General features: G+C 30.6%; 1 protein-coding gene across 2 annotated transcripts in view; it reads right to left on the minus strand.

The window, feature by feature from the left end:
* LOC126743742 (dynamin-like 120 kDa protein, mitochondrial) overlaps window positions 1–17,378 on the minus strand; it is a 64,250-nt gene that overhangs the window by 36,189 nt on the left and 10,683 nt on the right. For both annotated transcript variants that reach the window (XM_050450957.1, XM_050450956.1), the window contains 3 exons: window positions 10,054–10,103; window positions 9,903–10,001; window positions 9,711–9,842 (listed from right to left, as the gene is read on the minus strand). In XM_050450957.1, coding sequence (XP_050306914.1) covers window positions 9,711–9,842; window positions 9,903–10,001; window positions 10,054–10,103 — 281 coding nt within the window. The remainder of the gene's footprint in view (window positions 1–9,710; window positions 9,843–9,902; window positions 10,002–10,053; window positions 10,104–17,378) is intronic.

The following is a 17,378-nucleotide window of genomic DNA, read 5'->3' on the forward strand; positions in this document are numbered from 1 at the left end:
AAAAAAAGATTCTCCGTGGCTGAAAGAAATGGAATTATTACAAACAGCTTAGAAACTATACAACAACAGCGATTAGAGCGGAAAAAAGGGCTTTTTATAGTGATAAATTTGAGAATTGTACATACAAGGACAAGTGGCGTGAACTAAGAAAAATATTGCCATCAAAGCAGAAGCAAATTCCTAAATCTTTTGTAAATACCAACAATTTTAATTCATATTTTATAGATAGTACAAGAGTGACAAATATTGATAATTGTGATGAGTTAATTAATTTTTATGATCATAATGCATTACCAACCTTAAATAAGTTTTCTTTTCATCCCACTGATTATAATACTATTTCTGCAATTATATTACGTATTAAGTCTAAAGCATTCGGGGTGGATAATCTTAATATTACGTTAATTCAACTATGCTGTCCTTTTATTATACCATTTATTTTACATATTGTTAACGAGTGTATTAATAAAAACTACTTTCCCAAATGCTGGAAAGAAGCCTTTGTGTTGCCATTGCCGAAAGTGCATAATCCAACAGATTTTAGTCAATTTAGGTCTATCAGTATTTTACCAACGTTTTCAAAAATTCTCGAACGCATTCTAGACTCTCAAATTCGTAGTTTTCTTAATAATAATGATATTTTACCACCTAAGCAATCTGGATTTAGAACAAATTATAGTTGTACTTCGGCTATGGCGGACGTTATTGATGACGTAATTCGGGCTAGGGATGAGGGTAAGATTTCTGCTCTGGTGTTGTTGGATTATACTAAAGCTTTTGATTTCGTTAGCCACTCAATTTTAAAGTCTTTGTTTCATTATATTGGCTTTTCTGATGCTGCTATTAATTTAATTGCCTCTTATTTAAATAAAAGGATTCAACGTGTTAAAATAGATAACGACATATCTGATCCTTTGGAAGTTGAAAGTGGTGTGCCTCAGGGTAGTATTTTAGGACCCTTGTTTTTTATCATTTACACGTCTAGATTTTATCTTCAATTAAAGCATTGTGCCCATCATTTTTACGCAGACGACACGCAGTTATATTATTCATTTTTACCAGGAGATTTTAAAATGGCTGAGTTTAAAATTAATCAAGATTTACAAGCTATTTGTGATGTTTCTTCAAAGCATTTATTAAAATTAAATCCTTCGAAGTCATCTATAATGTTCATAGGTAATCGAACTAATGTAAATAATATTTTAAATGGTTTAAACATTAAATTGGGGGACGAAAGAATTCCAGTTGTTGACAAATGTAAGAGTTTGGGCCTTATAGTAGATAATAATATTCGTTTTAAACATCACGTGTCTAATATTCTTAAAAAGGCATATCTTGCTTTGAAATTAATTTATTTGCATAGACACTATTTAAGTAAAGATATTAAGAAGCTTTTATGTGATTCATTGGTCCTTTCACAATGTAATTACTGTGATGTAGTGTATGGCTGGTGTCTTGATTATGAGGATAGGGGTAGACTGCAAAAGCTCCAAAACTCTTGCATTGGACTAATATTTGGCATTCGTAGGAGAAACCGCATTTCCCATAAACTTCACGAACTTGGATGGCTTAATATGCATAATCGAAGAATTGCTCATTCTTTAACATTTTTTTATAAAATTTTAATATATCGTAGTCCGCCCTATCTCTATCAAAAAATAACTTTTAGAAATGATGTACACCATTTAAATTTAAGAAGAAATACTATTCTCATTCCGAGACATAAAACACAGTTATTTAAACGATCATTTTCTTACAATTTTGCTTATCAAATAAATCCTTTAAATTTGGATCCGGACCAATTATTAATTTCTTGTAATACTTTTCGTGGGAGGATGATTGTACATCTAATGAATCAGCAGGGTATATAATTTAAGTTCTTTTTTTTTAACTTTTTGAATGGTCGTTTTCTTGAGTAATTTATTACAATTTTTGGTATTGGGATCATTTTATTTATTTATTCATTGTCTGCAATAACTTTTCTATTTTTTGTTATTTAACAAAAAATTTAATCTGTTTTTTGGGTATTTGCAGTGTGTATTGTTTTGCTTGATGTTAAACTGTCAAATTTAGAATTTAGAACTCTTATATGTAGGTTTATTAGGTATATGATTAAAGAAAAAGCTGTATTTAATCAGTTATTAGTTAAGCGTTACTGTTAATGAGCGTTACTGAAATTACCATTTTTTTTTAATGAAGTGTGGTGCCACAATGTTAAAGACCAGAATCTGCCATGGCAGAATTCTGAATTTGTAGGCCTTTTATTTGCGTAAATTTATTGCTAGATTTTGTAAACTTGTATTTTTTTTGTTTCTTCTATGCAAATAAAAAATATTTATTATTATTATTATTATTATTATTAATAAAATTATGTTTACGGATGAAGCGACTTTTTTTAGAAACTAGTAATTTTAGAAACAAAAATTTTTGGGATATTGCAAATCCAAACCTCATTACTGAAAGACACTTCAACACGAATTTAAAGTTAATATTTGGTGTGGTGTTATAGACAATTTTTTTAGGATCTTACGAGCTACCTCCAAATTTAAACGGTGAATTATATTTAAACTTTTTAGAAACAAAACTCATTGATTATTTAGAAAATTTGCCTTTAAATCTGCGCCAAGATATGATTATTATGCAAGATGGCGCTCCTGCGCATTTTGCTAGACCCGTGAGAGAATATCTTAATGCTAATTTCAACTGGATAGGACGTGGAAGTCAAAGACCTTGGCTCGCACGAAGTCCTGATTTCAGCCCATTGGATTTTTGCGTATGGGGATACATGAAATCCATTGTTTACGAAAATCAAATAAATACAAGGGAACAATTATTAGAAAAAATTCAAGCCGCTGCTGAGTCATTTTGAAATGAGCAATTATTTTTTAAGATTCTGCGGCCTTTTAATAAAAGAATTTTAAAATGTCTTGAGACAAATGGAGGTCATGTGGAACATTTACTGGCAAATATTGATAATTTTTATTTTTAAGAAATTATTTAGGTTTTATATTCTTATTTATAAATCATTTAAAATATAATATAGCAATTTAAATATTTTAAAATATGGTTTTCATGTCTTTAAAATCTTTAAATGTAAATATCTAGAAAAAGAGTAATCCTAGAGACATTTTAAGGTATACCTTTTGTAAGCAAAAATGCTTGCAGAATGCATATTTAATATAAAAAATAAAATTATACAGGGCGTAAAAAAGCTATGGAGTTCAAAAAACCACTAAAATGTGACTGGGGGCTCCCTCTATGAGATAATTTAAAAAAACCTAATAAAATTAGATTTGACATATAAAAAAACTTCCAAATGCCAAATTTAGTTAAAAACAAAATACAACTGCTAAAGTTATAGACAAAATTCAAAAAAAATACTTAATGTTTATCACCCTGTATCTTGGTTGCATTTCATTTTCGGACTAGGAAAATTTAACCTAACCTCAGTATTTTTATGAGAGGAATCTGCTATTAAAATATTTACCATTATTAATGGGACACCCTGTATATTACATACAGGGTGGAATTTTTAACCGGAATAAATTCAGTATTAGGGAGCCTTTATTTTCAGTTTAACAAATGTTTTTCGGTCTCTATAAAATTTACCCTCTTTTGAGGGTAGAAACCACGCCAACTTTTTTTTTCAAATGTGAAGGTATCTTTTGTGTGGAGTCGTTGAAAAGGGAATAAAAAAAGGAATATGACCCACTATTTACTTTCGCATTTTGATTAGATAGGGAGCTAGAAAGAAACAAAAATCGAATTTTTCGACAAAGTTATTTTATTGTAAGTATTGTCGGAAATGTTGCCCATTTTTTTCTTGGCAAAACCCTAAATAAAATTCATTCTTGACATTACGAATCATATCTGGAGTTATTTGGCGAATTTCGTATGTAAGTCGTTGCATAAGTTCATTCAATTTTCTGGTCTTATATGTAAACTTTCGTTTTTAGGTAACCCCAAAGGAAATAAACTAGAGGATTAAGGTCCGGCGATCTTGGCGCCCATTCAATGGTACCTCTTCTTCCTATCCAGCGGTTTTGCAAAAAACTTCACTAAAATAGTGTCGCACGTTTTGGGCGTAATAATAATAATAATAATAATAAAACGTTTATTAGCCACCAATACAAAAAAAAAGCATAATTACAGAAGGTAATATGATTATATACATGGAATTGAATATTACAATATTAAACAAAGAGAGCATATTAAAAACAATAGGTTATATAAAGAATTTAGTTAACACAAGTAAGGCAACTAAAAAGCCATGCATTCAGACTTCCAGAAAAGAAGGAAACAACTTCCTGGATTCTGTTAAGGCTTATAATAGAAGAAGTGAGAGAAAAAAAAAACAATTCTTATAGACAAACTAAAAAAAAACACAAATAGGTAGGCATATACTTATGAGGGGAAAAAGCAGTAGGGGGAAAAATGGATGAAACGGAATGAAAAAATTCTTCTTTTTTCTTCTTTTTTTTTTTAAACAGTTAATTTTTGAATAATAAATGTTAATAGAATATTTTACGTTGCATTCAGTTAGTTAGCATGTGCGTAGTATTTTAATAAAGAAAGGCATTCAAAAAAAATTAAGTTTGATTTAAAAGAAGAAGCTTGGTTTTTAATTTAAAAGTTTTTTCAGTGACAGTCAAATTAATTATTTTGAACTCATTAATCAAATTTGGTACGACATAAGAAAAGGATCGCTTAAAGAGTTCTTTGCTATGGCAAGGAATTGTTAAAAGATTTTTACGTCTTATATTAAGATTATGCACATCAGTACGATAGGTAAGCTTTTCAAGTAAATAAGGCGGAGTTTTTGATTTAAGAATTTTGTAAGAAAAACATAAAATATGTAATATTCGTCTATTGTGCATATTTAGCCAACCTGCTTCTTTTAATTTATAAGAAATATGTTGCCGTCTTCTTATACCAAATATAAGTCTTAAGCAAGAGTTTTGAAGTTTTCGAATTCTACCTGAGTCGGAGTTATCGAGACATGGTCCATAAATTGTGTCGCAAAAATTTAACGGTGATAGTACTAAAGCATCACAGAGCAGTTTTTTGATACTTGAGCTTAAAAAATGTCTTTGACGATATATTGTTTTTAAGGCAGAATATCCATTTTTTAGTTTAAGGGTAACATGTTCTTTGAATCTAAGTTTATAGTCCATTACTAGTCCAAGATTTTTTGCAGAGTTTTTAAAACTTATTATATTGTTATTAAGGTGTACATTTAAATTATTTAAAATATTAGTTCGATGATTGTCACTACAAAAAAGAATAGCTGCTGATTTAGTGGGGTTAATCTTTAGAAGTAATTTTTGAGTTTCTATATTTAAGGTATTTAAATCCTCATTTATATATTGATTAGCTTGGACAACATTAGTGTGATGAAATGAATAAAATAGCTGGGTGTTATCTGCATAGCAATGGTGCTTACAGTGTAAAATTTTTTTAGTAATTTGTGAAGTATAAAGAGTATAAAACAAAGGACCAAGAATGCTACCTTGGGGTACCCCAGAGGTAACATCCAGTGCATTTGATTTATTGTTATTAAGCACTACTCTTTGTTTTCGATTAAACAAGAAAGAAGACACCAATGCCAACGCAGACTCAGCAAAACCCATATATTCTAATATAGCCAGTAATATTCTGTGATTTACCATGTCAAAGGCTTTAGAAAAATCTAAGAGAATCAACACCGTAGCTTTATTTTTATCAAGTTCCTTAAAAATATCATCAGTCACTTTAGATAAAGCGGTTGCACAACTATACCCCTTACGAAACCCAGACTGGTATTTAGGAATTAAATTATTTACATTTAAATATTGAACTATTTGATACATAACTTTTTCTAATATTTTTGATAGTATAGGAAGTACAGATATTGAGCGAACATCATTAAATTCAACAGGATTTTTTATTTTAGGCAAAGGAATAACATTGGCTTCTTTCCATTGATCGGGAAAGCAGTTTTGTTCTAAACATACGTTTATAATATGAGTGAGTGGTTTAATTATGGCAGGACAACAAAGCAAAATCAGGGTAATGTTTAATTGATCAACGCCAAATGCTTTAGATTTAATAGATTTTAAGTAATTTATTATTATATCTTGTGTCACCAAATTAAATTTAAATTCAGCCAAATAATTTAACCTATGGTTTTTAAAATACCCAACAAATTCTTCGTCAGGGTTATTATTGTTTTTGTTAATATTAGAAAAAAAAATATTAAGTTTATCTACATCTTGCATAAGAGGAGGAAGTTGTATATTTGATTTATTAGAAATATTTAGTTTATTAAGTTCTTGCCATGTTTCTTTGTTATTACATACTTTAAATCTGTGAGCCAGGTATGCCTTTTTTTCCGCCCTAATTGAACTAGTTGCAAGATTTCTGTACTGCTTATAATTTTCCCAATCCTCGCGACTTTTGGTGTTTCTAAATTTACGTAAAGCCGAGTTGCGAAGTCTTTGTATAAATCTAATATTAGGAATAATCCAGGGACAATATGGTCTAGTTTTACCCTTTACGTTTTTTATAGGAGCATGTAAGTTAATTAATTCTAATAAAGATTAAGTAAAAAAAAAAACTTTATTATTTAAATCGGCCATATTGTACATATTATGCCAGGGAATCGATTCAATATCAGACTGAAATAAACAAGTGTTGATATTTTGTAAATCTCTATAAGTGAAATTATAAATTTGAGGCTTAGGTATATCAAAGTTTATGTTGCAGTAAATTAGCATATGATCCGATATTTCAATATCCCTTATTCCACAATTCTCCACCGACTCTAAATTTGAGAAAAGTAAATCAATTAAAGATATAGTGGTGTTGGATATTCTGGTAGGGTCAGTTATAAGCTGTTGCAAACCATATAATTCAGTAATTTCGCTTATTGAAACCTTTAAATTCAAATCTAAAAAATGTATATTAAAGTCGCCCAAAAGTAAAATAGACTCATAGTTAACATAAAAGTCGGTCATAATATTTTCAAGACGGGAATAGAATAGATGTATGTCGCTCTTGGGAGGACGATATATATTACCAATTAAAACTTTTTGATTATTTACTTTTAATTCGATCCAGACATGCTCAAGATAATCGCATGTTTCCTTAAGAACTTCACGATAGTCGATACATGATTTTACATAAACAGCTATACCACCTCCCCTGCTTAATCGATCTTGCCGTATGAGACTATAATTTTGCAATTCTATGACTTCGTTGGTAACCCCTGTATGTAACCATGTCTCTGAAACCCCAATCAAATCATATTGATAACTATCTACATGTACTTGAAAAATATTAAAATTATTTAAGATGGACCTTGCGTTAATGTGTGCACATGAAAACATTATTTTAAAGCAAAATAGAAAATTTTTTGTTAAACAATTAAGGTAAGTAAGTACAGGAAAGGGAGAAAAAAAAGGGAAAAAGGGTTAGAATAGGGAGTATATGCTTACAAAAAAAGAGAAAAAAAACAAAATTAAACCTAACAACTATCTATAATTATATACACATACATACATATACATATATTATGATATGGATACATATATTATGAGCCGGAGCACCATCCTGTTAAAACCATATTCGATTATCATGAAGATCTGCTTCTGCTTGATGAGGAAATAAAGCAGTCAAAGCTGGCATAAGCTCTTGTTGCAAAAAATTAAAATATGTAGTGCCATTTAAATTAGCTGGAAGGTATATTGGGCCAATTGACTTGGTCGCCAATTATGCCTGCCCAAACATTAAGTTTTTGCGGACACTGAGTGTGTGTTTCTTTTATCCAATGATGGTTTTCTGTAAACCTTTTCTGGTGATATTCAAATTCTTGTAATACTTTACTTATTGTTTGAGGCCAAGTTTGTTGTATTTCGGCTTTAATTCTATTTTTTAATTCTTCTAAACTTTCAGGTTTATCAAAATAAACTTTGGATTTTAGATAGCCCCATAGATAAAAATCCAATGGGGTTAAATCTGGCGACCTTGCTGGCCATTCAATAAAACTCCCCCTTCCAGTCCATCTATTTGGAAAAATGTTGGTAGGGTAATCTCGTACTGTTCGCGAATAGTGTGGGGGGGCGCCATCCTGTTGGAACCGTATCAAATCTGCCGGTATAAATGGGTTTTCACCATTTGGATAAAGTGCAAATAAACTAGGTACTACCTGATATTGAAGCAACTCAATATTTTACAGAGGTGTGCCCTTAATAAAATAGAGACCCACAATTATTGACGTGCCCACAATTCCTGCCCATACGTTAAATCTACTTGGGAAATTGTGTGTGACTTTCCATACTCCAGTGTGGATTTTCTGGTGCCCAATAACGAAAATTTTGCCTTTTTACAGAACCATTTAAAAAAAACTTGTCTCATCGGAAAAAACAATCTTACTTAAAAATTGTGGTTTTGCATTACATTTATTCATCATTATTTCGCAAAACTCTATACTGCGGATGTGATCATTTTCAATAAGCTCGTGAGTTAAATGAATTTTTTATGGATGCCATTTATCCCTATGCAAATATTTTAGAACACATGATTTATTAACGGAATGATCTGCAGCAACTTGTCGAGTTGATTTATGTGGATTTTCTTATAAATCTAGCAAAATATTTAATTGTCTGTTTTCTGGAAGCGCGGGACGGTCCAGGTCATATTTGTCTATAACATGACTAAAATCTTTAAACTTTTTTCAATTTTGCTTACTACCGAACGTGTTATAGGCCTCTTCGGGTACTTATTAATACTTATAAACAGATCGCAAACTTCGGCCTGTGTTCGAGTCTTGTCGCCATATCCTACCATTACCAAAATTTCAATTCTTTGTTCAGTTTGTCTTTTTCAGTTAAACGCGCCATACTTTTAAACTTTGCAACTGCACTTGACACTTACTGACATTTTATGTAAAGTAATACATACTGTTTCCATGCGATTAAATGGTGACAAGGTGTCAACAATCAAATATACCTGTTAAAAAACTATGAAAAAACATGTTTGAATATGCTCAAATGACCCAAACAGTTGCAAATTTATTAATAATGTTAGTATTAGGTATAAGTCATGGTATACAAAATATACTTAAAATTCTATGCAAACTTCAAAAATGGAATAAAAAATAGGTGTTTCCATTTAAAAAATTGAAGTTGATGGTCGTTGTCTATTTTTGGTTCAACCTGTATACATGAATTCATCATCAAAAAAAATTGACGTGTCCGGGCGTTTTTCGAACACGCTTCCATTTATTTATTATCGAATTTATTCCAAGTTACAGACTCGCAATGTATATAATACTTATACATTACTATCCTTGTCGTACGTTGTGGGAACTCAAGTTTCTTTCTGAAGGGGACAACTTTTACGCAGAAAACATGGCGAAACTTTCAACCCATAAATGGGACTGTCATCCCCCAATTTTTTTACATATGTATAAGTTTAATATTCGCGCTATTACAAATTTAGTTTTCTCACATACTCTTTGGAAACAAGTAATCCTTGCACTTCCTCAAATCAACCGTTTACCCGTATACATACATACAAATAGGATCTTAAGTTTAAGTACTCTATAATCTTAGAATTTCTCACATGATGACCAAATAAACCAAGAAAAAACCGAAAAGGCAATAACTCAACATCAGAATAATATCAATATTTTTTCATTCCTCCCGCACATTCTAAACTTCAAACCTCACCCTATTAGGATCCGCAAGATTTTCCTCAGCCATATCCACCTTCGTCAGAACAAAAATCGTTCTTTTGCCGCTAGGGTCGCAACTGGCGACCAAATCAGTCACGTTACTTCTTTCGGCGTCAACTGAACCGTCCTGCAGAAAAAAAATACTAAAAACTGATGCTAATGGCCTTTTTAGTGGCTAAAAATGTACCTGAATGCAAAGAATAATAGCGTTGGGATTGCTCATATAAGCCTGAGTCATTTGCCTTATGCTCTCTCTTGTGTCTGCAGCCATATCTGTCGTTTGGGTCTAAAATTGTAAAATAAATGTATATTTATTTCTAATGTTCAAATTTACTTACTGATATGATGCCAGGTAAATCGACTAGCACCATCCTTTGAAGACCCGGACCTGAAATGCAAATAAATTTTAAATTACACTTACATCAAGTAATTTTGCTCAATCAGCTTAAAGTTTAAAAAAAAGTTATTTATACACAGGGTGTCCCATAAATAATGGTAAATAATTTAACAGCAGATTCCTTAAAAAAAATTAAATTAATTTAAATTTTCCAGTCCCAAAAGTCAAAGACGACCAAAATACAGAGTGATAAACTTAACGTATTTTTTTTTTAATTTTTGGCCATAAATTTAGCTTTTATTCTTATTTTTGAACAATCTATGGTTTTTTTTGATGTGGCAAACTTTAAAGTCAACCTTTTTCTTTAATTATGTTATAGAGGGGCCACCAGCAAAATTTTGATTTTTTTTTAATTTCGTAATTTATTTAAAGTTGGCATTTTAAAAATGTATTGTGCAAGCAGTTTTGGAAATCGTATATTTCAAAAATCTCGTTACGATTCATCCTTTTCGAGATATTTACATTTCAAGTTTAAAATGCATTAAAAAAAATCACAGTCATAAACTAATTAAATTGCTTTATTACACTTCCAATGAATAACAAAATACCAAAGATAAATAAAAAATATTAAATTATCAATATTTGGCAGTAAATGATGGACATAAATTTGATAGTAAATGATCTTTACTGAGAGAGCGCAGAATCTTAAAAAATAATTGCTCATTTTGAAATAAGGAAGAGCTTGATTGCTCTTTCAGTAAATGATCTTTACTGAAAGAGCGCAGAATCTTAAAAAATAATTGCTCATTTTGAAATAAGTCAGTAGTAGTTTGAATTTTTACCATTAATTACTCTCTTGTGTTTATTGCATTTTCGTAAAAAAATTATCTTAAAATTGAAATTTATATACAAAAATTTAATGGTGAAACTTCGTGCGAGCTAAAATCTTCGACTTCCACGTCCATATCACGGCGCATATTCAAAAGTAATTCTTCTAAATAATAAGTAAGCTTTGTTTGTAAAAGTTTAAATATAATTCTCCGTTTAGATTTCGAGATAACTCGTGTGGCCCAAAAAAAAATTTTTATTACACCACCCCAAATATTAATTTTAAAGTGTCTTTCAGTAAGAAGGTTTGGATTTCAAATATCCCAGGAATGGTTGTTTTTGAAAATTAAAAATTCTCGGTCACGTAAAATTCGTTCATACGTAAACATTTTTATTTATATACGATACAGTTGGCGCTTGAACAGTAAGCTTTACTGATTAAACTACTCCAAAATTTTGCTCGATTATACCTCAGAAATAGAAAATTAATATTTGTTGCTTTGAGTATTTGTGAAGTTATTATAGCAGTTATTTGCAGTGAGTTTTTTTAGTGGAGTCATTTAGTCATTATGGGATTGTCAACTACATATATTCGTGAAATAAAATCGATAATTAATGGCATTTTTAGCGAGAAATATCTGGAAGAAATAGCAACTAAGATAGCAGTTATGGTAGACAAAAAATTTGAGGAGCGTCTTAATGCTCAATTAGAAGAGTATTCTGAAAGCCCAAAATGAAACATTGCGCAAAATCGTTGACACCAACGAACACTCTACGCGCAGCTTAAATTGACGAATTTTTGGAATGGCCCGTGAAAATAATGAAAATGTACGCAGCAAAGTATTGAACTTATTTAACCGGCACCGAAGGATTAATATTGAAAGTTGTGAATTAGTTCAGTGTCACCGTGTGACACCTCGAGTATCTACGGATAACAATAAAGAGATGAAGCTCTCGGTTCAATTATATGGCCACTTATGCTTAATACAAGTTTGGTTTAAGATAATAATTGTCACAACTTATTTAGCATTTACATATATATATATATATATATATATATATATATACATTATTTTCACGGGCCATTCCAAAAATAAATAAATAAAATATATATTATATATATATATAAATATCTATATATATATATATATATATATATATATAGATGTGAATGAGGAGCGGTTAGTCATCTTAGCGCAGTCATAAGTAAGCTTTGCAACATATTTTAACCTAAATCGTATGCTTATGTTTAATAAATGCTTTTAAAAATAGAAATTGCGATTTATTAAATAAAATTTGCGCAGTCGGTAGGATCCTATCGGAGGATATCTGTGAACATCATCGTCGAGTACAGATAGAGTAGTCACGGGTTACGTAAGTACGTGAGTGAGTGATCCCTTAGCCATAGGCGTGGATACAGTGCTTAGTGTCTGGAAAGTGCGATTACCAGTAATTCACTCTTCTGTTTTAACAGCTTAGTAAGGATCAAGAATTTAGTTGCTGAGGAAGCTGAGTGATTCCTGGCTAACAACCCTCGAATAGTGATACCTCGAATAGCCATTGCGAGTAGCCAGTAAAAAGAATTGGCATAGCTAGCTTCCAAGACAGGTGGTGCTTTTACTACAGTACAACTGTTGTTGCAGACACATCATTTGATACAGGTCAGAAACTATAAACTTTTTATTGTACGGTACAGAATTGTTTCTGTTAGTTGGAAAACCTGTTATAAATTGTATAATTCATTTTTGACATTATTCCATTTTGTGAAATTTTTTTTTTGATGTTTAGTATGAACTCTAATGAAAAAAATTAACAATAGACTTAGTGGCATAACTTAAAATAACCTAGATTAAAGAGTTTAGAGGTTACGTCAAATAGTAATTTTCTTTAGATTCTGGCTTAAACCAGCTTAATTCCGAAATAGCAAATAATACCTTATCATCCTTTAATTTAGATAGTAATAGTTTAGGTATACATTTAAATTTAGACAATGGTAATTTAGTAAACAATAATAAAATGGCTGAAGCATTAAAATCAACCGTTGCACTTCTCAAAAGTTCTGATGGTCAAAAATTGAGATTAGAGACATTTTTAAACGAGATTAAAGGATGGCTTGAGCTGCTCTATGTTTTTGAGTACTATGACAGAGGCAGAGGTTATTACCCTGATATCTACATTAAAAGCAAGTAGTGCCCGAGGAAAAGATGGAATTATTTGTGAGTCTTTCGTTGTCTTTATTTCTACAAAAAAATAAAACATATTTTCACTGAGCTTGATCATGATTATAGCACCCGTTATAAAAGAAATAATGAAATACAATCATATTTTTTTAACAAATCTCATTTGCAAAGAAATATATTATTTTTGGTTCCGAAAATTCTTAGAATTTTACCGCAAAATTTAAAAACAAAAATTGAGGGAAACCATAACCAAAAAATTTAAATATTGAACTAACACAGTTTATTACACGAAATTATAATAGTTTTAAAAAGTTACTGATAAAGTAATTTAAAGTGCATTTATTAATTATTTTTGATTATCAGTTTACGTAGTTGCCATTTGTCATATAATTATAATCGGAAATTTTTCCTAATAAACTCTTAAAGCCAAAAAATAGTTCCCAAGGCATTCAACGATAACGTAAATCATAGTTACTAATTCACGCTGAGAGTAACTAATTTTGACACAAATTTACTTAAACATGATGGTTAATTTACTTGAACATGAACGATAAGTAAATATTATAATTGACATACGTCACACAATAAAGAATAAATGAATCATATCCAACTTTTTTTTCTTACTAAAAAGTGTTTGAAATAGAACTGAACAGTGACAAAATGCTTGTTACTCTGATTCCATAAAATATTTATTAATTGTTTTCCGTCATAAGTGTCGTAATACCTATGAAAAAAATATGTAATTTTTCCTTTGAGAACACATTTTTAGAAAACGGTTAGAGATAAAGGTAAACTTGTTGGTATCAAATTGAAGATAAAAGAATGCTCTATCAAAACGCGTTACTAGATACAGGGTGTTTGTACGTTTAAAAAAATAGCGAAAAATTTAATTGAAAATATTATTTGAGTAACAATTTTGATCACCCTGTATAAAAAATATAAATTTTGGAATTTCAAAAGATAAAATCAACTTAGCCAAGGACTCTACATAGATTTTTCAAAAAGATAAAAAACATCGGTGGTAAATATTAAAATTTAAGTGAAACATTAATTTTCGTGGCACAATTTAATTTATTATTTAAAATATGTATTGTGTAAACAGTTTTGCTTAAAAAAGGTATACTTCAAAAATCTAACTACAATTAACTCTTTTCGATATATTCACATTTAAAGTTCTTAATTCACTCAACAAAAACGACATTCATAAACTATTTAAATTGCTTTATTACACTTCGACTGAATAATACAAATATTTGCTAGTAAATGATCGATATGATCTCCATACATTTTAAAGTTCTTTTACTGAAAGATCGTCGAATCTTAGGAAATAATTGCTCATTTCGAAATAATTCAGCAGTAGTTAATATTTTTACCATTAATTTCATGTATCCCCATATGCAAAAATCCAATGGGTATAAAGTCTGGACTTCATGCGGGCCCAGATCTTCGACTTCCACTGATACGCAATAAGTAATAATAAATAACAATGACCGACAGAACTAACAATAAGAATGCAATAAAAGGTAATAGATCACGTTACTAATTGTTTGTTTTTGATTTTTCATAATAACTCATCAAAGTAACTGACAAGAACAAAAGCCCTAACGGTGACAATGACATTTATAATAATTCATCTTGTTAGGCACCGCCTGCTTAACAAATATTTTAGGCTGAAGTAGTAAATTTTATAAGTGTCGAGAAAACGAAGTAAAATTTACATTTTTAACATGAAGACCTGTAACGTCAAAGTGGTTCAAGTTAAAGCAAAACGACTTTTACATTTCCACCTTAGAATATTAAGACCTATCCTAAGTCCCACACTTTAACTGATGGTTAACTTAGCTAACAGTATGGTTGATTGACCTAAGAATTGTACATAGTAGTATTGGATAAGCCTAATAATTATTTCAAGGAATGTAAATGCCGTTTTGCTTTAACTTGAACCGTTTTGACGTTACACGCTTCAAAATATTAAAATCGTCAGTTTCTTTAAAACTTCGTTAAAACTTTTATGCATAACCTGGAGAGTAAGATAATGTGCAGTACCTTTGCCGAGGACATTGTGAGACTCTCTACATCCTAACATAACTTTTACCTTAGAAAAAGAAAAAGACGGCAAGCTTCCTTTTTTAGACCTTTTGCTGACTAGAGATAACAACAAAATCACCTTTGATATTTATAGAAAACCTTCCTCGACGGACAATATTATCCAGTTTGATTCTAATTCCCCGTATTCTCATAAATTTGCTGCATTCAACTCCTTTTTCTACCGGTTATTCAAAATACCATTATCAACAAGCGCCTTTCAAAACGAGTTAGCTACAATTAAACAAATTGCAGTAAATAATGGGTTTCCATTAAGTATAATTAATAAAATTTATTTCAAATTTTATAAGTATAAGCTCTCCTATAATTTAATAAATAACACCAGCATTAAAAGTTCTAGATTTCATTGCCTCACTTACTTTGGTAGTATCTCCTCCCGATTGGCAAAATTTTTTAAAAACTATAATTTACAGATTTCATTCAAAACTTCAAACACATTATTAATTTAATAAGCTCGTAAACATTAAAGATAAAAGAGAACCCTTATCCCAATCGGGAGTCTACTCCCTTAACTGCGGAGACTGTAATGCCGTTTACATTGGTCAGTCTGGAAGGAAAATAAAAACGAGAGTGCAGGAACACTTGAGAGAATATAATAAACACGAAGATACCGAAATCACCGAGACGAAATCGGCTTTTGCAAGTCATTTATTGTCCTCAAAACACTTTCCTTCCATCCCGGAAAATGTAAAAATCCTTCATGAGTGCCCCAAGGGAAAGAAGCTTGACTTATTAGAGAAGATGGAGATCACAAGGGCAAAAAGGAGTCCTGTACTGTCTTGTGTGAATGATGTTTTTACCTTCGAACCGCATTTAATTTTTAACAAAATTCATCAGGACCTGGATAGCACGTAAGTTTTGCGCTTGACTACGAAACCGATGGTCGATGGTAATGTTTGTGGTGTTAATCTAATAGCTTTACCGGTAAGTCATATCTCAACATTGTAATTTTATGTCTATGCATTGTTGTTTTTCTACTAGGGTTGCTTTCTTTTTTCTTTTAGATCTGACGATGCCTTAGGGCAAAACACGTGTAATCGTTTTTAAAAAATAAACGTAATTTGAGACCATTGACTTTGTCTCCCTCCAATCTCTGAATTTTTATTATTAAGAGGTCTCTTTGAGAAAAATGGACTACTTTTTTTATTTAAAACTTGGGTTTTCAAAAACTAAACAGCGATGCATATGAAATTAAAAGCCCTTTCTAATGAGGTATTGATTTCCCATTTTCAGGGAAAAAATTTTGGGAAAAAATGACGCTCATTTAATGAATTAAAGACTTTGTTATACTTTTGACCTCAAAAATTGTTCCCCACCGACACAAACTTGACTTATGTTTTGATTTTGCCCTGCGAGAAGCTTTCGATGCGCCACCTTGTATATTTGAACCGCGAGTTTTTAATAGATTATTCGATATATCCGACCTTTTTTTATACATAAGAATTCTGGAACGATGTTATCTTTGTGAACGAAAAGACTTGGCAATCGACACTTTCGTGCTAAATAAAAGTTTATCGTCCGGATAACATCCTATACGATCCTAAATATGTTTGTCAGAGACCCCGAAGTGGACGATTCTTAGTCCATGCTTGTGGTTGGATGTCTCTGAATGGTCCTGGAGTAATTTGGTAAACTCTATTTGTAATCTGGCAGGAGATCAGTATAGGACCATTCTTGAAAATATGTTGCTGCCGTCCGTTGACGTCATCTATCCCAATGGCTTTAAAATAATTCACGGCAAGTCACCATTCATTCATCACCTTACGTGTTATCAGGAAATGGATTGGGCGACAAGAAAATATGCAGATGCAAGTGGACAAACTACTAGACATTTTATGCCAGATCCATTTTCCTTTTTTTATATTTTTCATATCCATTAGTATTTTTTCAATTTGAATTATGTATAACTTTTGTCAGTCTGCTTTTAAAATATCAAAACATTTATTAGATATTCAGTTTTTACAATTTTTTTTTTCTAAAATTGTCTTTTTACTTTGAGAAGTAAGGTATAAGTTGGCTTATTTTGTTAATCTAGATAAAGACAATAAATTAAATGTCAAAAACGTTCAGTATATTCAATAGGTAGTGGGTATCGAATTCTAAAGTAATTTCATGTCGTAAAATTATATGTAGGTGTTATTAACATAAAACAAATGTATTAAATTTAAAATAAGGAAAATAACGCTTCCTGTCAAATCCCACACTTTAATTC

The sequence above is a fragment of the Anthonomus grandis genome, chromosome 13, assembly GCF_022605725.1.
Source record: "Anthonomus grandis grandis chromosome 13, icAntGran1.3, whole genome shotgun sequence".
NCBI classification, from domain to species: domain Eukaryota; kingdom Metazoa; phylum Arthropoda; class Insecta; order Coleoptera; family Curculionidae; genus Anthonomus; species Anthonomus grandis.